Below are 20,875 nucleotides of genomic sequence, written 5' to 3' on the forward strand. Positions count from 1 at the left end.
TGCAATCTGTACTTTGCCTTTTCTGTAGTAAACAAACCGCTCTATAAAAACCTCCAGAGAGCCTGAAGGGATCATGTGTGATCCTCGGCTCTCTGAGAAACACGATGAATCCTGTGACCGGTGAGACGATCTTCTCCTAACAGCTGATGACTCTGTGTGTGGTCTGTCTGCTGTCTAACTTTAACCAATCTGATGTCTGTCGTTAGCCTCCGTCATCTTTGCTCTCCTGAGCCTGCTGGTTCTTGAAATCGCCTGTCAGGAGCCAAAGACCCCTCAGGAAGAGGTGGCCTTCCTGAAAGTGAGGCTCGATTTGATGAAGGATCGCTACAGGCTGCTGTGTAACCAGTACGCCAATATGACCAACAACTGCTCAGCTCCAGGTATGTCCCTCCTGCAGGCCCCAGCAGATGGATATTTCAGTGTGCTGCTGCTTGCCAAAGTGTCTACCTCACATATATGTGTAACCTTCTATGTTCGCCTCAGATCCAAGGTTGACTTCACGACAGACACACTTAACTTCTCTGTATTTATTCTAACAAAAGAGGAAAGCAAGTTGGTGATTAACATCATTCCAGCAGCTTCTGCCCTACAGTTACAGACAACAACAGAAAAAATGGGGACAGCTGATTATGACTGTATTTAACATAAATTTATATCATTTACACATAACTAATCTCATCTTTAACATAAATAACAATGAATATTTTCGTATAGACTATCACCCAGCTGATAACTGAAAGATGACTTTTAATCAAAAATTAAAACTTAACAAAAGAGCAAGTCAAGTTGGGGGTTAACATCAGTCCAGCAGCTTCTGCCACTATACATTAATTTAAAATACAATAAATAAACCCCAAACAAACTACAGAGCAATTAGCTCCCAATGATAGCAGTTAGCAGTTGTGAAATTAAACCTTACTAAAACGGACAAGATTAATTATGATAATAGTTAAAAATATATAGAAAACATAGCAAAATTACTCCTTGTGATTAAATTTGTCTAAAATATATGTTACAATGTAATACTTGTAAAGAAAACACAGAGTGGATCCTAACAAATACTACAGTTACCGACGGCAACAGGAAAAGGGGGAGGAGTTGTCAGTTACTGGTTGCTATGGTAACCACCAACTGTCAGGAGCAGCATTAACAGAACTTAATTCAATTCAAATTCAAATACACTTTATAGTGTGTCCGAATTCAGGGTCTGCATCATAGACATTAATACGTAGACGCCTCATGGAGCAGGCCGGCCCGCTGCTGCGATACGTAACAGCGTCCGCCATATTGAATGTGGAATATGTGCCAGTAAGCCCAGGCGTGAAAGTAGTTTTAAATTCTTGGGGGTACTATGAAATTTTTAAAAGCTGTGTAGCTCTTGAATTGCCACAAAGTGGAGCTGTATTTCCCTCAGCCCACTGGCTGCAATGTTGACACTTTGATGCCTTGAGACCTAAATTCTGAACATAGCCTTCCACATCGGGTTCATGGGGTAACAGGTCCAGAAGGGAACCACAGACATCTCTCCCAGGCCAGACTAGACACATAGACCATCTTCATCAGTTCATTTTAAATCCTGAATCGTATTCAAAAACAATCTATTATTAATAATAATTTCACCAAAAGCTTCTACTGATGGAGACATAAGAGAGAAGCTACAATTCTTTTAAGAACAGATATAAACATTTGTTTACCAGTTGGTTAAATAGTTAGAATACAAGAAAAGTGAAAAACCAACAGACTCATAACCAGTTTACAGGAAAGCATAGAAATAGATTAATTTATCTCCTTCCCGGCTATCAGCAATATGGGCTGCTGACGCTGAGCTGCTGTTGGTGTCGAGCTCAGTTACACAGAAAAAGCTGGAAGACATTACGTTCTGTCTATTGTTTACGTTTCCGCACCGTACAGAACAAATGTGTTCGAGTGGGTCGTTTACAAATGTGTTCGAGTGGGTCAAATATGGCCGCATCCAAATATGGATGCGGCCATCCATATTTGGATGGCCGCATCCAAATATGCGGCCATCCAAATATTGCAGTTGCAAAGGGTTAACAGTTTGAGTCATGCAGAACTGATTTGACCATTTCCATAGCAACGACCAGAAGCAAGACATTCCCCCAGAACTACAGTGAGCTCATTGTAGCAATGACCTCATCTATGACAAAGATCAAAGAACATCTGAGGTTATGAATGCTTGGATCTCAAAACAAGAGGCCAAGATTAATTATGATAATAGTTAAAAATGTATAGAAAACATAGCAAAATTACTCCTTATGATTAAATTTAGCATCTCTTAGCACCGTGTAGTACAAGTATTTTGACAATGGAACAAATTGCAATCAAGACCATTTTTTTTCTGATTACTTTTGGAGCAAGTTATTTGATAACGACGGGAGTGAGAAAGCTTTTCAACAAGCTGCTTCCTGGAGTGACCTCTGACATCAATAGCCATAAGGATGAGAATGAGTACGATGAGTTTGAAGCATGTCTCTTCAAACCTTCCTCGACTGTGAAGAAAACATCACAGCAAAACACACAGCAAGCTTCCCCGGCTGGGGCAGTTTACGGTGGCTCAACAGGTCATAGCAAACAGATGGATTATTCTGATCACTCTGATAGAGACACCGCGGATGAAGAGAACGATTTCCCCAGTACTCCCAAAGTGCACAGACTGAGAAGGGTTGGAGTGATAAGGAGAAAATCGAGGCATCCAGAAGCTCAACCTGAGCTCTGAGGAAAGCAGCATTACAAGACCGGATCCATCAAGAGAGATCTGTCGTAGGGAACGATTTCTCTGATCCCAAAGAACAAACTTCCTTGGCTGGGGAATTATATAATTCAATTATATAATTAAATTAATTGATAATCAAATTATTATTTAATAATCATATTTATAGTATTATTTATATTATAAATAATATATATTATTATTTATACTATATAAATAATAATAGGATATATAAATAATTATATATTTATATATAATAAACACATATTTATAATAAACACACTGATTGTGAACACAAGCAGTGTTTTTTATGATGAAAAAAGCACTGATTGCTTTTTAATCATAATAGCAATAGTACTATTATGATTAAAAACAATAGCAATATTATATAAAGTTATATAACAAAGTAATATAATAACTTTGTTATTAGAATTTAATAACATAACAATATTAAATTATAATAACAAAGTTAATAATGTGTAGTTGCGCCACACATTATTATAATAACAAAGTTATTATAATTTAATATAATTTAATAATTGTTATTAAATTACATAAAGTAAATTAAAAATTACCCTACCCTAACCCTATTTAATTTTGTTATCATTACTATTGTTTTTAAAAAAATAATAATAGTACTAATAATATCCCCACAAAAAAAATCTGAATATCCAGTCCATTACAGTCTTATGTTTTTATGACTTGACTTTTATTTTTGTGATTATTAATAAGTGATCAATGTGGTATATTAGCCACTGCAGCTATTAGCTAATTAAACACCTGCTGTACTGATGATCTGTCAGAGTTGGTGTTTAAGTCACCTTTTATTTTCTAACTGAACTCAAACAGAATTCCACATCTACATGTTAAGGTTGTCAAAGTCAAGCTATCATAACTGAACTACTTCCCTCTCCCTCCATATTTTTTTCTTAATTACATTTTTCCTGACCTGTTAATCTAGTGTAGCAAAACACTGCATCCCTTTGTCTTTTATCAAGCATACATTTAACATTTTGTGCGTTATATATATATACTATTTTTTTTATATTCAACAATTTAATTTCACACAATTATCGCTGTAAAAGCCATTTGTTTGTTAAATACTTAATGAAACATATTGTTGTAAATGACGTATAGTCACAGAACGAGGTAATTAGTCCAAGTTTGTCGTTTATTGAACGTTCAGAAACTACAGCGGCTGTGATGCACCAAGACAAAAGTGAAAAAAGGTAAAACAACCCGAACAGGTGATCAGCACTAAACCATTCGCACATTTTTACTCTCCGTCTCTCTCTGTCATGTAAGCACACCCGTTGCCATGGCAACCTCCTGCGCTCCACAAGCCGACCAGAGATTATGTTAAAAACATAACAATCAGTCAGTTACGATATTAGGTTTGCAGTCTTGATATTTATTTTTGCGATCATTGATATACGTTTTATTGATTTTTTTTGTTGTTGTTCTTTAATAAAGTTACGAACGTTTTAAGGGAGTAGGAGGAGGTGCTGGCAGTGGCGCAACTACACATTATTCAGGTGGATGCGAAAACATAAATCGGCGCCGCCCACTCCCCTTACTCCCGTCCCCCCCGAAGGAAGGTACGTCAGGTCAGGGCTAAGGACCCAAGGACCTCGTCTCCATGAGGGGTCTACGTATTGATGTCTATGATCTGCATCCTTCGAAGGACGGATTTGTAGGCCGATTACGTCATAGCGTGGCGACAAGGCCTGTCCGAATTCAAAGACTTCTTCAAGTGCATCCTTCAAATGCGTCCTTTTTCCCCCCAGATTTGAAGGATGGGTCCGATGTATCCTTCACGGCCCACGATATCCCATAATTCATTGCGGGTTCCAACTGGGCGTTCAGGCACAGCGTCAATGGCGGTGAATAGCGACAAATTATTTAGCTATATAACACTTGTGTCCCAAAGGGAAGTTAAATGTTGTTGTAACTCATTCATTTAGATTCTTCAAAGAGTTATTGAATATTGTGAAATAAATTAAAAAATATTAGAATTGTACTGATTTATCTGTGCCAATTTTCTTAATTTTGGGAGGTCGGAGATTAGCCGATACTGACACGTGAAGCTGATCTTTCCCCCTGATTTTATCTACCTTGGCAAAGGTCACCCACCAGGTCATGTCTGTATGTTTGCTGTTAACAATAGGGACCCCACTGTTACCAGTTCAGTAACGTTTTTCATATTTTTAGCAACATTTCATACAAAATAAATTGTTAACGGCCAAAATCAGAATCGGCAGGTATGGCTTGTTAAAGATCGGTGACAAGCAATTGGTTAGAAAACTGACACATATGCAAAATCATATGCCCTGCTTAGAACTGCCTTGCATTAAAAACATACAAGACAACATCCAGACAACAAAATTAAAGTTGCCGTCTGTAACTTTTCCACCAATATGTATTTTGTAAAAACTGTCACCATGTTGTGACAGTTTGTTATGAGGCAGATAATCTGTGAAAAGATCGATCTCCATCTCCTCCCTGATCTACTGTTGCAGTCTGGAAAAATGCATAATTCTTGGTTAAAAACAACCAATTAGAGCCAGGAGAAAAGTTTTAACGCTGTCAATCATCCTAGAGCACACGCTGCTAAATAAGCTAATGGTGAAGAAACAACTTACTGCTACAGGAAAAAGGTTCTGTTATGAACAAAATGCAGTTTAGCAGAGAGTGAGGGGGAAGGTCTGAGCAGCGTGTACACAAGAATGATTAACAGATTGGAGGAGTTTTAGTTTTGTCTGAAAATTTTTTTTTTTATTTACCAATGTATGGTCAAACAAATTACAGGTTTGTAATGTGTGTTTTGGACAATAAAACACTGAATCATCATCAAAGAGAACAATCTGTAATATTATCACCAGATTTTAAATGTAAATGGTAAAAAGAAAACCTTCAGGTAAACGTCATGTTTACAATTATTTTAAAAACAGTCCACTACTTTGTCTGACAGGTCTATTTCTGAAAGGTTTAAAATGTCACAATCAACAAGGTCAAAACATTTTGAAAAATCTGTCTAATTGCAGTACAGTAGTCCTTCACAATTGGTGTGTTTGTCCGAACAGCCATAACCTGCACAGAGTGTCCAGCTGGGTGGCTGCAGGTGGAAGACCAGTGCTTCCACATGAGCACCGACAGGCACAACTTCACCTCCAGCGCTGAGAAATGCAGAGAGACAGGAGCCCAGCTCGCCATGTTGACCACCAGAGAACAGCATGTAAGCGCTTCTGTTCGTCTTAAAGGTGTAGTATCAAATAATTGGTATTGATTATCATGTTCTTAAACATAACTTTTAGGACGCTGTGGAAAAAGAAGGCAGGAGGATCGCAGGGTTTCACATTTACTACTGGATCGGACTGAGTGATAGTGTAACCGAAGGAGACTGGAGATGGATGGACAACTCAAAGCTAAAAGCTTCGTATGTATTTTTAAAAAATACATATGTATTTATAAGTACATATAAATATGTTTTTTTTATAAGTACACATAAATATGTACTTATAAATACATATTTATAAGTATGTATTTATAAGTACATACTTATAAATACTTACTGAGTGTAGCTTGATGATAATTGGATGGTCAGCTGTTTGTTGCCATCAGTAAAATGGATGTGAGATAAAAGACAAACCTTCAATGAGCTTAATGCAAATTGGAGAGTATAAGAAGAAGAAAATGAGGAAAATTGATCCATTTGACCCACAGCAGCCTAAAACTATAGCAGCAGATCTACAGAAATGGCTCAAGATAACATTTAAATCCCCCAATTATGATTGTTTATGAAAAAAATACAGTAAAAACATTTTCCTGCTTCAACCTTTATTTAAATTTTAATTACTAGTGTTTCAGTAGGAGATAATCAGCCACATGGGTAGGTAACATGACATAGAGACAGTGTGCTGCAGCAGCCAATACACTCTCTCTTTTACTTCTAATATCACTGTAAAATGTGAAAAACACTTAAACTGTTGAGGGAAACTCAACAGAATAATGTGCACAACCTATTATAGTTTTCAAAGGCTGCACACAAAACATGGCAACGTGGTTCGCTGGTATGAGACTTAAAAAAAATCACAGCAGCAACATGTGTTGGAAGTAAATTTAACTGGAGGAAATACAAATGTTTTTAACTGCAGAACTGAGTGATGATACCCAAAAGTCAGCACTAATTTGAAATTCAGACATAAAAGATGTCAGAAAAAACCCCAAAATAATAAAAAGTAGATGGTTTTTTTTAATTGAGTGCAGCTCACATGCGCCCACACATTGAGCATAAAATGATTCATAAACCAATGACACGTCACATGTTGCATGTAGGTCATTCCTGCTGCGAAGCAAACAGTGAGACGCCCACACTAGATTAATTTACGTTTACAAGAATAACCTTCAAATAAATACAATTGTTTTGGAAACAACTGATTTCAAGCCAGACCTCAGGATCAGGATGAACAAAGACAGAGAGGGGTATTGTTACTTAAATAGTTTCAGCATATATTTTGATTTTCAGTGTTGTGTTAATATGTTAGCATTAGATTAGCATGTGGCAGTTTATAAACTGATAAATGTCAGAAATTGTGGGATGTGGTGAAATACTTTGTTACTGTGCTGTATTGCACATTTTTCCTATTTACATAAGTAGTGTTTTTTTTGTTGGCATACTTTTGACTTTTACTTCAAGTATCTGTACTTTCTACTCCACCAAATTTTGTATTACGTAACACGTTACATTCGCATTACATTGTGTTGTTTTTTTATTTATGAGTTTGAAAGTAATCAATTAGAGTTAATAGGTTAAAAAAAAAAACTTAATGTGGTTCAACTCTTGTGTCCACGTTTTTAAAAATAGTGTCAGGAAATTAAAATATTGTTCCCAATTGACCCATTACAAAGCTGAATTTACAGCAATTTTACGCTTAAAGCTTTAAATGTCAGTGGAAAGGATCAGCACATATTTCTTTGTTAGGTTTATCTAATGCCTTTTTTTTCAGAAAGGCAACTTTTACTTAAATGTGTTTACTGCAGTTAAAATAACACATTGTTTTTGTTTCGTGTTAAATACAAACCTCCTTTCTTATTAGCTGAATGGTATTTAGCTGCAAGTTAAATTCTGATGCACAGAATCACACTGCAAAAGCTACTAAATCTCACTAAGTACATTTGGCTTCTAGTGCAAATATCTTATTTCACTCAAAATAAGACCAAACTAACTTACAGGTAACTTTTCAGCAAGACATAGGAGCTTGTTTAAATCAATAATTCCTTTTAATAGTTGTTAGTGAAATAATCTGTCAGTGGATCAAGACATTTTTCTATATTATAAGTGAAATAATCTTTCAGTTGAACTATTTCTTTTTCATTGATATTAAGGAATTATTGGCTCCTATTTCTTGCCGAATAGTTACTTGTAAGTTTGTTTTGTCTTATTTCAAGTGTACTAACATATTTGCAGTAGAAATGAGACCACAGATACTTGTTAAGATTTTGTTTGTTTTTTTGCAGTGAGTTAGTCTAATTGTAAACTGGGTCACAAAATGTAACCACAATTTTAAAAAAAAGCATTATCTGCAGCTTTGTTGATTCAAATGTTAGACGATTAACATATTAATGAAAATACACAAACAGTGTTTTTTATTTTTGTCTCTTTTGTCTGTTTATTTGTATTTTTACTCAAGCACAGTGTTTGTAGACTTTCTCCACCACTGACTGAGTAACTCATGAAAATCCTCTTTGGGACTTCCTCTACAAACCTCTAGGTGGCGCCTGGGAGTCATTCTGTGTTCGAATACAAATACCTGCTTTAGTGTCACATTTCTACATTTCCCCTGAAGATGGTTCTGATTGGTCTTTGTGGAAACACTGGTCTCTGTTCTTGTTTTTTTAAAGGTTCTGGAGTGTTCACAGATCAGAACCAGACAACAACCAGTCCCATGGTCCAGAGGGAGAGGACTGCGCGGTGGTGGACAGCTACACTCAGAGCTGGTACGACGTCCCCTGTGAATTTGAGTATCCAAGAGTCTGTCAGAAAGCCGCCACGCCGCTGCTATAAACCAGCAAACCACCACTCAGCTGCTGCATACCGTTTCTTTATTGAAAAACCTCACAATACAGTCATTATGTTACAGCTTCACCTTTAAATCAACTTTATCTTTCTGTAAAAATCATCTTGTTTCTACTTTTGGGAAATAAAGTATCATCATGTGTACAAAAAAAAAATGTTGAGTATATATGGGGTTTTTTTATAAATGAATAACTATATCATGAACAGATAATAAAATATAATTGAAAATACACATTACATGACAAGACACTTAAAATTACAAAAACAGTGTTTCCTCAATGATGAATTCACAATATTACAAATATGTTACATCTTAAGTACAATTTTCTGACTACAAAAGATTCTGACCCTGTTAAAGAGAGAGTAAAACAAAATGATGATTTCTAAAAAACAAACAGAACAAAACTTATTGCTGGATTTAAATTAAAATTGGAAACAATATAAAGACAGCATGTCGACAACATTACAATAACATTACATTGCTGTCAGGGGGTACGATCGGGAAGCAATTAACAGTGTGGGAAAGGCTGTGAACTGTCAGTCATTACAGAAAAGCAAATATAAACTCCAAAGAATCACTAATCTATATGGTTTAATATATAAAAGACCTTCAGGGAAACATTAAACGCTTCTGTGCAGAGGAGAAGAGGATTAAAATCCGTTTTGTCTGACTGGCAGAAAAGACTAAATCCTCCATGAATCGTTAAAGTTACTTTTTAAAGCTGCTGAAATAACCCTGTACCACTGTAGTTTCTTTAAAATGTAACTATAAACCGCTGCCTTTTTGTGCTCTGAACACTTAAAATTGAGGCATATGGCCAATCAAGACACCGTCCTTTTATAGACTTAATGCCATTTTTGTACAAATAGAATTTGAATATTTTTTTAGACGGATATATTCTGATTTTAAATTTAAAAGATTGTCTCAACTCTTTTGAACGACTGGTAACAACGGCTGGCATTTCAGCCAACCTCCTTTCATTTTATATCAAATATACAAACATCTCAGTTTGAATCTCAAAGTTTTTAATTATTTCTACAAACCATGACAATAAATATTGTTCAGTGTGTTCAAATAATTTGTATAATCTAATTGTTTAGTATTTTATTTTCTGAAAATGTTTAATTATATTGTATTTCCACTGATTGTGGTTCTTATCCCTGTTGAAAGAAGTTTACTTTAGCAAAATATGGAAAATTATGATCACTGGTGAAGCCAAAGTAGCAAGCATTGATCTCTGGTTGATATATGTCAATTATTTGTCACATTAAAAAAAAAAATACTTAAAATAATTTGTTAGAAAAGTAGTTAAAACTGTTTCCAAGCTGATTCATTTTAATTAAGAGATGCAAAGTTAAAAACAGCAAATATCTGATCTAGTTGAAATGACCATTGTCAGTAAAAAACAATCCAATATGTACAATTTTTACATTTGTTTTCTCTCTCTTTTCATTTTACCAACGTCTGCAAGATTCCGTTTCTTCTGTCTCTCCTTCAGCACATGAAAAACAGTTAGCACAGTTCATAAACGACGAGGGTCCGTTTGGGACAGAATTGTTTGCATGACGCCCTGATGTCCTGCTGTGAACGTCCCGACTGTCAGGCCTTGTAGAAACCTTTTGGCTTTGGGCTGAAAAACAAACAAAAGAAAAATGTTTAGTTCAAGAAAAGAGACACAAATGTTCTTGATTCCTAAAGGTGACCTATTACGCAAAATTCACAGTTTGCATGTTTTTGTACTTCCATTTGGGTTTTGATTGCTTCTAAAAAAAACAGTTAAAATGTTTTTAATAAAAAACGTGTTTTTTTTGGCAGTCAGTTAATGGTTTTTTGGTGTCTGGAAAATGAGTCGTTTTAAAAAAACTCTCAATTGTGTCATATTCAATGGGCACTGCACCGTTACCTAGCAACCCCAGCAGAGTTCCAGCCTGTTACCTAGCAACTCAAGTGGAGTTCCAACATGTTTGGTCACCTGATTTTACCACTGTATGAGTTGTACAATGGCTGCTGGAAAAGACAAGTGATTAATTGTTGACTTACCATCAACAAACTACTTTCTACATTCTTGTTGGTTGTGTAGGAAGTAATGCTAATGCTAGTGCTTTTCCATATCTGTTTGCAGCCATTTTAATGTCTGAGTGTAAACGTTGAGTTGGGGGGGGGCGTGGCCAGCAGCACCTTATTTGGATTTAAAGTGACAAGACGCCCTAAAACGTCTCTTTCTGAAAGAAATTCAAAATGATTTTGTAACGAACATGTCATAGGTCAATCCCAACCTGTTCACGGAAGCATAAAAGGTCACCTTTAAAACTTCAGTTATATGTGTGTAAAAGTATCAATGCATGCCATCCTGTCAACCCAGGAAATGATTATCGCTTACTTTTTGCACTTGCAGAGTCGGTGCCTGAGCTGTCTCATCTTGTGCTGATGTGAGTTACAAAAAAGAAAGACAGACAGTGAGAAAAGAAGAGCTAACATTCATGTCTGATCCAAATGAAAATTAGAAGAGTTTAATGTACCTGTCTGCGCCTGAAGAGGATGAAAGCTAGAACGAGGAGGAGGATTAGGATGACTCCAGCGGCGCATATGGTCACTATCATCCACACAGTGAGAATGGGATCTGTGGAGAACAGAGAGACAGAGTCATCAAACAGCTTACAGTAGAGAAAATGACAGGTTCAGCCAAGTTTCTGTCTTCAAGCGGCCGCAGGTTCATAACCATGTCATATTTCCTGCTCTCCTCTCGCTTCCTGTGCTCACCGATCTTCAGAGTTATCACAGCTGACGTCAGCGTCGTCGTGTTCCGCCTCAGATCACACCTCCACTTTCCAGAGTCCTCTGTTCCCACTCTCGGGATGATGAGGTGACCGGACAAAAGATCGGCTTTCACCAGGGACGACGTCTCAGGGGGGACCCATTTCACTGTGACGCCAGTTTCCAGAGGACCGCCGGTGGAACAGGACAGGTTCAGGTGGTGGCCTGAAATTAACTCCGTTCCTGGGGAGGGGGTGACTGGAGAACAAAGAAAAAGTAGATTTTGTTTTTTCATTTTAAAGTAGAAAACTCACAGAAAAATAAATCTGTCACGGCCTTCTAAGTTCCAAAACCAAAATTTTTCCAAGGCCGTGGGTGGCAGCAAGTGGTTTGTTTCTTTAACGCACTTCCGGCTTGATTGTTTGAAAAACTGTTAGGCAAAACAGCAAATGAAGTTTCTTACAACTTAGATAAAAACAAAAGTTAACTTATCTGATTTTACAAGTTCAAAAAGTTGTCAAAAACTTGTTTTAAAAAAAACAACCTCCCGTTGTCACTCCGGACACCGACCTCCACCAAGGTGTGCTTTTAATATCCTAAATTAATGGAAAGGTCTAATCTTAATAATTCAAAACAATTATTTACAGATTTTAGTTCTAACTTAAGTATGTTATAACTGCCTAGAGAAAAAATAAAGTAGCTGTGTTTCCATTACAAATGAGCACAAATCTGTGTTGATATTCTGCTAAAAACCAATTTTTGCTATAACGTTAAGAAATGATTTTAAAATCAGACGTTGTTCATGCAGTAAGTCATTAAAAATGATGTTGCATGAGATAGATTCATAATTCAGTCAAGGCGCTGGCGCTCATCGAGACGTTGGCGTCTTATTCAGGCGTTACCACAACAAGCTCCTTGAATTTGGGAGCGGCTACATAAACAGTGTTTTGGGGAAATTAGTCTGCAATTTTACAGAAGAGCTGTTTGTTCAACATGTTCAAATGTCACACAACTTTTTATAAACTGTCCGATGCTGTGAGCTGGACATTGACCAAAAAAAAAAACCTAAACCATCCTCCTTCTACTACTTCCTGTTGTCTTCTTCGTCGTTTTCAAAAGTAGTAACATCTGGCTGCTGATCACGTGACTCATGTGATGGGATAAAAGTGTTTCAATTGCAGTTTTGCAGAATAAATCTATTTTGATATGACTGAAAATCCACCTCATCATGATACAAAATCAGGTTGTTGTTTTTTTTTAGAAATTGCTGTGTTTACATTAAGTAAATTTATTTTTGTACTTTCAATTTGCGCAATTTTATGGCTAATAGAAATGCAGATGGTGAAAGAACTTCTGTGTTGCAAACATTTAACATAAACCAGCTGAAGTTTTGTTTTCACTTACTTTCCAGCACCTCTATGACCAGAGTCCTGCTGAGCATGTAGCCATTTTTAAATGTTATGGAGCAATTGTAGGTCCCTCTGTCTTCTACCTTCGCCAGATTTTTGTGCAGTGAAAAACTTCCATCAGCTGTGAAGTTTTTATAGCTCAGTTCTCTGGCTGGATCCTTCTGTTTCAGCTGTCCATTCTTTGGTGAGAAGGAGAAGATAGTCTGTTGACTGGAAGATGTTATTGGGGTGAAAAGCCACTCAACTGTCTCAATCTCAGATGGTATTTTTTGCACAAACTCTTTGGGAGTAATTCGAAAGGGAATGCTAAGAGGGAGGTTTGTAGATGTGTAAACATATTTGGATGCAGAAGAGAAGTCTGAAACAGAGAAAAACCGTAAAAAAATGTAAACTTTTTTCCAACATGCAGAGTAATCTGTACTCACAATCAATCACTCACCAACAACAGAAACAGGAAATTTGAATCTGCTCTCTTCTCCATTATCTTTCACAACACACTCCCACTCTCCATTGTCTTGGCTTTCAGCTGTCTTTGTGACTGATCCTTGGAAAGGAGTCGCTTTGTTTCCCGTTGGTTTTAACCAATAAACTGAGCGTTTTCTCTGAGTCTCAGCTTTACAGTTCAGAGACAGAGAATGTCCAGGGATCACTGGTAGTTGTTCCTTCATACTCACTAACATAAAAAACAGAATGCATAGATACGGAAACGTGAATTTAAAATCTTAAAAAGAAAACTTTCAATGAGGAATATTTCAGCTTCATTTTAGTGATTTTGAAGGTTTTCTTGTAAGTGAAAAATTTAAAAAGCTTAAAAAAAACTGATCAGATAAACTACAAGTTTTAGATCAATACTTTAACTCTCAGCAAGACATTCAAAACATTGTTCATGTATATTTTGCCATTTAAAAGTTAAACGTGTTGTGACTAAAATACAAAACATTCATAATTTTTCTTACCTATGACTTTGATTAGGTGAAATTTTAATTTTTTATATTCAGTAGTACCATCTTTCACCATGCAGACGATGGTTCCAAAGTTTTCCTCTCGCATGTTATTGATGGTCAGACTATTGGTAGAGATGGACAACCTGCTGGTCCAGATTTCACCAGAATCTGATGCAAAATTGATTGAATACAAAATAATAACACAAATTACAACAGTTATTAATATTGCTTTTATTGGTAAACTCCAAAAAAAGTGTAGGTTTCCATTTCCAATGCTTTGCTTACCCTGATTAACTTGTTTTCTACCTAAATAGGAAGTGTCGGCAAGCTCAGGCCCATCCTCTCTTTCAAAGAACCAGCGCACGTAATAACTTGTGGGGAGTTGTGAAGAATATAGTTCAACCTTGTCTCCAACACGAACATAAATCACCTTATCATCAGCCCCTAAAAGTGAAATAATATTAAGAGTTGATATGCAAAACCATAACACCTTCTTCTAAAAAGTCTGTACTTGGTGTTTCTTACCGTTTGCTTCGAGGACAATGATGAGACAGACGAAGAACTGAAGCAGGTTCTTCATTTTGGGGCCTGAAAAACACAGTAGGAGAAAAGATACAGAAAATTTTAGTGAATGAATTGTTAATTATTTTTTAAAAGAATGAATTCACAGATTAAAACAGCAAAAGATTTTCTCATTTCAAGTGTAAAGTCATGATATACAGTCATATTCGATAAGTAAGAATGTGCTTTCTGATGCAACTACTTTTCATTAAACTCACATTTCTGTTTTATAAAATGTATTTTTACAGGTCTGATGTAATATTCTAATTTTAAATATCAAGTTTTCATGAACTGTAAGTGGAAACTCATCATAACACAAAAGTAAAGGCTGGAAATTATGTAAAGATTAATCTATATAATGTGTTTCTCTTAAAGGTAAAGATTCTGAAATAAATTGACTTTTCAATAATATTCTAATTTATTAATAGGGTCTGCATATTAGAAATAGGTAAGGATAAGGATAGAAGTATGCACACAAAAATTTCTACGTTGACATAAACTAAACCTATTTATGCTTGAAAAAACAGTGATCCAAACATTGAGCCCTGTGGAACACCGTTTGTCTTTTTGTCCTTAAAAAAGTTCCTAAATTCAAGAATGGGGGCATTAAAGAGTCTTATTATATCAAAACCAGACAATTTACCAGTCATTACCTTTTTTGTTCTAGTTTAAACAAGTTACAGGATGCTGTGGGCCTTGTATTTCGAAAATACTGCAACTTGTCATAGTATTTATTGTCTTAATTCATGACTTTGCATGGAAAAGAAATCCAATTTTTGAACTAAAGTTTCATAAAAATTTAAGCAACATTTAAATGCAGTTTCTAGAAGGATCTTCTTTTAAATTTGCAGCTCTGTTTGGTGGAATTATCCTTATTTTAACGTTTAAATTGTTTCAATATTAGATTTTGGTAAAGAGGTGAAAGGCTTTAAGCGGAAGCAGCCCTGGGGTTGTGGTGGTCTCAGATTTAGAGAGATTTTTAGAAGATAAAAGAGGAATGGTTCAGAGAGCTGAGAGTAGGCGGCCTGTGGTGGGCTTTGGATTCAAACAGGCAGGCAAACGTCGAGGGGGAAGAGAAACTCAGAGCGCGTTCGCTGGGTTGTGGTGGGACTTGATTTAGTTAAGGTGCAGATTGTTATCCCAGTTCTCCCCTCTCCTCTTCCTCCCCCTCTGCCTCTCACACCCCCTCTCTTCCTCTCCTGTTCCACGAAAGACGGATCTCTCCGCGCTTAAAGGGAGAAAAAAGAGAGACCACAGCACCAGCAGCGAACACAGACTGTGGTTTAAAGTACATGTTTATCCTTTTATGCCTGTTTTACTTCTTTGTCTTACTTTCACTTCTCTTTTATTCTCTGAGTTCTGTTCAAAATACTGTTTTAAATAATCACAATCAAAATCAGATTTATATTGTGTGCACACACCAGGAATTTGACTTAACTTCTCAGGCGCTCACAGCGTACAGACATTAAATACAAATATAAACACTACAGTGAAAATAAAATGACAATTAAATTATTTTAAAATTTAATTGTCATATTAAAGAAAAAGTGGCATTTTCTCTCACAACTGCCATTCTTATAGAGAAACAGGTTATCGGAAAAATCAAATTCTTTTAACAGATTAGCCAGTAATAATAAAAGTCTTGTTTTCTTTATCTACTTTAGAACTGATTTATTGCAGATTTTTCGTCCAGCTTATAAAGACTGTGAAGCTCTTTCTGGCTTGAAACATACCAATTATTCAAAAGCAATTTAAATAAATGGCACAATTTGTTTAAAATATATTTTGAGTAATTTAAGAAACAAAACATTTTATGAGATTACTATGCTGGGTCTTAGATGTTACTGAACATAAGAAATTCAAATGTTATTAGATGCTCTGCATTAATCTTCTAGATGAGTGCGTCAAAGCTTTATTTTGCGCCGGGGCCAAAATTGACAAATTTAAACTACCCACAAGCCACAAAATTCATGACATTAAAAATTTAAAAATTAGTTCAATGTAGTTTTTTTGTTTGTTTTACCTACTCAACAATAAACAAAAAAATATATAAAAACATGTAACTAATTAAAGATCCAAAACATAAAAAGGACTTGGGACCTGCTACCTTATTAACACATAATATCCAATTTTTAGGGGATCATCAATTGTTTTTTTATCTTGTTGGCCCAATCTTTGGCATTCTTGACTTTTGGTCGGGGGCTGAAATTATTTCACGGACCACAAATGGCCCACGGACCACACTTTGAACAGTCCTCTACTAGACATTTTTATCCTTAAAATATGATAAATATATGTAATTTTATTTTAAGACAATGCTATGTTTAATAGGTAAAGAAGCTGTTTTGCTAGTTTGTTGAGTTTTTCATAATTTTTTTTTCATCAACGGTCGAGTTCAGACTGCCGTGATTTTGGTTTGTGCCCGTTTTCTCACCTTATCTTCATCGCCTTATTTTTAAATGATCTGTATGTCTCTCATTTGGTTAAATGACAAATGAATTAGCCAAATTTCCATGTGTTTGTTTATATATAAAAACCATGAAAAGCTGGCTTTGCTAATAAATATTTAATGTTTATAGTATCTCATTGACACATTATGTTGCTAAAAAAAAAATCACGTCTCAGTTTTACTAAGTGTTTTCCTGAGTGAAACAGACTGTAATGGCCGCTGCTGCTTCCTCTCTGAGTCATGTGACTTGCTCTGGGCGCTGTCCTTGCACATCCCCAGTCAAATATCCGTCTGGGGGTGAAAACTGCTCATATAGCAACTGTCCTCCAAAATTTAAATTTGAACATTAAGACAAATTTCAGCATGTAATATCAGTGCGGCGGCTACATGCTAGCATTAGCCACTTCGAAAAACATGAAAACATCATAAAAACATCGTCATCATGAGAAAGTGAGAGTTTATTGAAAACTAAGGCTTGTTTTTGTCAAGTAAGAAATACATTTACATCTATTTAATAGAGCTTTGAACGTTTTGAAGCGACTTTTTGTTACGGTACTCCAAGAGCTTTCGTGGCTAAGCTAACCTGCTGCCTCAGGCCGTGCTAACGAAACTATGGTCGCAGTAACGCTTTAATTTAGGCCGCTGCGTCTTAATATGATGAGATATGTGTTAATTTAAGACTGCTGAGTTTTTGAGTACATATAGCTAAGTTCAAAATAATTCATACCTCTGGTACATTTAGATTTAAAGTGATTCTCATTCAACCAGGAAGTATGTTTCTTATTGTAAATACCTTTATAAAATGTAATAAATCGGTATCAAAGGAAAAATCTAAAATTTAAAAAAATTATCGTTTATCTGATTTATTTAGATTTTAAAACATGATTTGTCAAATTATTTAAACTATTCTAAGTTATCAATGGAAAAGCTCTGCATGCATTCCGGCTTCATTGCTGTCCGTTTGATTAGATGTTTCCAGTATTATTTTGTGCATTTATCCTTGGTCATCAGGATCTTTGAGGATGGAGGGCCTCCTTGCCATCACCCTAATCTTTCGCTTCTTTAACAGGTTCTCCGTTAGACTGAAGCGTGGATTTTGACTGCGCCACTCAGAAATGCAATGTGACTTGCAGCCAGAAGAAACAAGGTGGTAAAATAAAAAATAATACATTAATTAATGAGAAGAATAATTTTGGGCTCAACTGCACATAACATTATTACTTTTAGCGTTGTATTAGACTCAAATAATTGACAAATGCATAATCATAGGTGACTTGGATCGCTATCAGAACTGTGTCAAATACATTTATGTGTTTTTCTGATAGAAATACTATTCATATGTCTCTATAATAAACTTTGAATGCCTAAAAAGCAGAAAGTATCATGAGTCACATAGGTTTGGACTGAGAAAGGTAAAATGATTCAGTAGTTGTTACAGCTGATCTCTAGGAGTGTGATATGTGAATGTAGAGTGCAGAGTGACACAGATGATGAGCAGACGTTCAAAGTCTTTGCACCTGTGGAAGTTTAACCCAGAAACCACCATGATTGTATCTGTAGCAGGATGAAGCTTCAGATCCACTGATGAAGAGGAGGGAAGGGCGATATGAGGGCCAAACAGGGTGGAAAGGTAAAAGAAAGTTAAAAACACAGCACAGACGGAGGTTCAGTCTTTTTGAGGGAGTTCTGTGAACGTTTGTTGGTTTCGTTCTTTTTTAATCGCCTTTCTTGTATTTGAGGAAATTTGAGGCGAACTGCCTTTTTTATTCTCTGACAATGACAGAAAAGAGAAAATATTCTCATTACTTGCTGTCCAGTCTGGTTAAACAGGCAAATTTCACTTTATATTTTCAAATATTAAATTAGTTTTCCTGAATAGCGCCTTCAGTTTTACGCCATATGGAGTTTTTTGAATACGTAGTTGTTACATATTATGAAAATACATTTAGACAGCTGGAGATATTTAAGAAAATTAAGTATAAGATGTAAATGTTACAGTGGAGTGAGGTTATAATTTTTTTTAAACTGTAATTTATTGTACACAAACTGATTGTTCATCTTTGCAATCTCTGTGCCTATTGTATCGTTTCACTTTACGTATAATAAAAAAAACTTTGAAGATCTATATATATATATATATATTTGCATTTTAACTTTATAATTTGCAAATTGCACCTAATTTAAACATAGAGCATCAGTAGCGCTCATCGTAGCGGTCAGTTGTCCTGTACCTACAGAACTATAAATTTTATTTATAATTTCTTTTAAAAAAATAGAGAGAAATGGATTTACTAAAGAAAACTTTGAAATATAAACTTTTACGTTTTAAATGACTTTCACCGTAATTACATATTTATCAGTTTGTGTTCTTTTAACACTCGACACTTTGTTTTTATGTTCAGTTTGGTCAAATATGCAGAGAATAAACAGTGCGTCAGTGAATAAACATGGCATTTATATCCTGTGATTATACGTATATAAATAAAATAGAAAATGTCTGCTGCTGAGGCCTCGGTGGGGCTGCGGGGCAAATTACTTGAAATCACTGCAAAATTCATTGTTCAAAAAAGGTGTCACTGTTTAATTAATATGTTAAGAGCAATTTATGTGTTTTAAAAATAAATGTAAATGTGTAAATATCTAAATTTAGGGAAAGTTTATACTTACAGCCCTTTTCAAGTGTCAAGCTCAGTGTGATCCGTTGTAGACGGTGATCCGGAGTCAGGCGGAAATGCTTTGTATTTATCTAGCGAGTCGTGTTTTTAAGAACCGTTGCACCTCCCACAGCAGCGATTGGTCTGAAAGAAAGACACACAGTTGTTAATTAAAGCCGGAATCAGAATAATGACCTCTGATTGGTTGTTACTAAAAAAAAAAGAGACACATCTGCATGAAAATTACAGCTTTTTTTAGCCTAAAACTGTTTCCATCTATTTGTGACAAGAATTTACAGGATGAATTATAGCTTAGAAACACAAAACTCGTCTTTTGTGTAAAGGTACCGTTTTAAATCAATAAGATATTATTTTACAAATCTAGTAAATATCTAATGAACACATTTTAAACAAATAACGATATTTTATGCGATATGTTTTGTAATTTGTTTTCATTTCCGTACAAAATATCCAAACTCAGCCTTCACGGTGCGAGTAGATTAAAAAAGGAACCATCCCTGAAAACTAAGCCACCCATAAACAAAGATGTATATAATTACACAAGAACTATTAGAGAAAGAAACATTTTATTTCTGTTTTATAATTTTTTCTCTCTTTCTGCAGGTGTAGAAGCAGACTTCTCGGATCTTGTCTTGTATTTTTTCACTGCCAGACATGTTAAAATAAATAAATAACTACAGCTTGAGAGCAGTTAATTTTATTTAGTATAACCTGCATAATTTAATGTCTAGTAAAAATGTACTAGTTCAATCTCAGAGGTTTACAACCGACCTCGGCACCTGTTTCCAAACATCAACCCGTCAAATCACGAGATCAGAGTTTTTCACGGCTTTTTTGGTGTTTAATGCTCTTTTTAAAGGATTTTAGTGGCCTTTAGTTAGCAGCAGGTAGACAAGAGGAAGGGCAAACAGAGAAAAGTGGAAACATGCAGAAAACAGCCCAGGGCCGGGAATCGAACTGGGGCCAACCGCGTGGAGGACAGGAGCCTCCATTGATGAAGCGCTGCCTCTCTCTCTGATCCATACGGTGCTCAGTCTTCCATGTTTTTAGATTGAACGTTTTTAGTGCCTGAATCGGCTCACCGGTGTAACAAGTCCAAAGCTTCTTAGCACCACAACAAATCGATGTCGAAACGAGGAATGAGAGCTGGAACGGAGGCGTCTTTGGATTTAGAGGACGCAGAATGTCCATGTCTTCTTGTGCTTTTAAAAACTCGAATATTGGAAATCTGCATTACCACACAAACTGAAAGAATCTCAAAAAGAAACTTTAGCA

General features: G+C 35.7%; 2 protein-coding genes and 1 long non-coding RNA gene across 5 annotated transcripts in view; 2 read left to right on the forward strand and 1 right to left on the reverse strand.

Annotated features, from left to right (window-relative positions):
* cldc1 (C-type lectin domain containing 1) lies at positions 1 to 8,950 on the forward strand. The gene is made up of 5 exons (XM_008431388.2): positions 1 to 120; positions 207 to 380; positions 5,815 to 5,966; positions 6,046 to 6,167; positions 8,633 to 8,950. The coding sequence occupies exons 1-5, from the start codon at positions 105 to 107 to the stop codon at positions 8,793 to 8,795; spliced, it is 627 nt and encodes a 208-aa protein (XP_008429610.1). The 5' UTR covers positions 1 to 104; the 3' UTR covers positions 8,796 to 8,950.
* Positions 8,710 to 20,875, reverse strand: part of cd4-1 (CD4-1 molecule) — a 25,460-nt gene continuing 13,294 nt past the window's right edge. Inside the window, exons 2-11 of the mRNA XM_008431385.3 lie at positions 19,593 to 19,723; positions 14,441 to 14,503; positions 14,201 to 14,359; positions 13,928 to 14,083; positions 13,411 to 13,644; positions 12,967 to 13,329; positions 11,569 to 11,820; positions 11,328 to 11,428; positions 11,189 to 11,232; positions 8,710 to 10,438 (exon numbers count right to left, since the gene is read on the reverse strand). Coding sequence (XP_008429607.1) covers positions 10,408 to 10,438; positions 11,189 to 11,232; positions 11,328 to 11,428; positions 11,569 to 11,820; positions 12,967 to 13,329; positions 13,411 to 13,644; positions 13,928 to 14,083; positions 14,201 to 14,359; positions 14,441 to 14,495 — 1,395 coding nt within the window. The 5' untranslated portion in view covers positions 14,496 to 14,503; positions 19,593 to 19,723 and the 3' untranslated portion in view covers positions 8,710 to 10,407. The remainder of the gene's footprint in view (positions 10,439 to 11,188; positions 11,233 to 11,327; positions 11,429 to 11,568; positions 11,821 to 12,966; positions 13,330 to 13,410; positions 13,645 to 13,927; positions 14,084 to 14,200; positions 14,360 to 14,440; positions 14,504 to 19,592; positions 19,724 to 20,875) is intronic.
* Positions 16,764 to 20,285, forward strand: LOC103477976 (uncharacterized). 3 transcript variants are annotated; one of them, XR_535731.2, is made up of 4 exons: positions 16,764 to 16,890; positions 17,995 to 18,072; positions 18,486 to 18,555; positions 20,204 to 20,285. It is a non-coding gene; the product is annotated as an uncharacterized LOC103477976 (long non-coding RNA). The 3 variants fall into 3 exon arrangements; XR_535729.2 differs by lacking the exon at positions 16,764 to 16,890 and adding an exon at positions 17,116 to 17,413; XR_535730.2 differs by lacking the exon at positions 16,764 to 16,890 and adding an exon at positions 17,116 to 17,375.

The sequence above is a fragment of the Poecilia reticulata genome, chromosome 16, assembly GCF_904066995.2.
Source record: "Poecilia reticulata chromosome 16, P_reticulata-male-v2, whole genome shotgun sequence".
Classification (NCBI taxonomy): Eukaryota; Metazoa; Chordata; class Actinopteri; order Cyprinodontiformes; family Poeciliidae; genus Poecilia; species Poecilia reticulata.

What these genes read in the sequence shown, in the direction of transcription:
- cldc1 (XM_008431388.2), top strand. An exon ending in CAACAACTGCTCAGCTCCAG is followed by an intron (nt 381 to 5,814) that starts GTATGTCCCTCC and finishes TTGTCCGAACAG; the next exon opens with CCATAACCTGCACAGAGTGT. An exon ending in TGACCACCAGAGAACAGCAT is followed by an intron (nt 5,967 to 6,045) that starts GTAAGCGCTTCT and finishes CATAACTTTTAG; the next exon opens with GACGCTGTGGAAAAAGAAGG.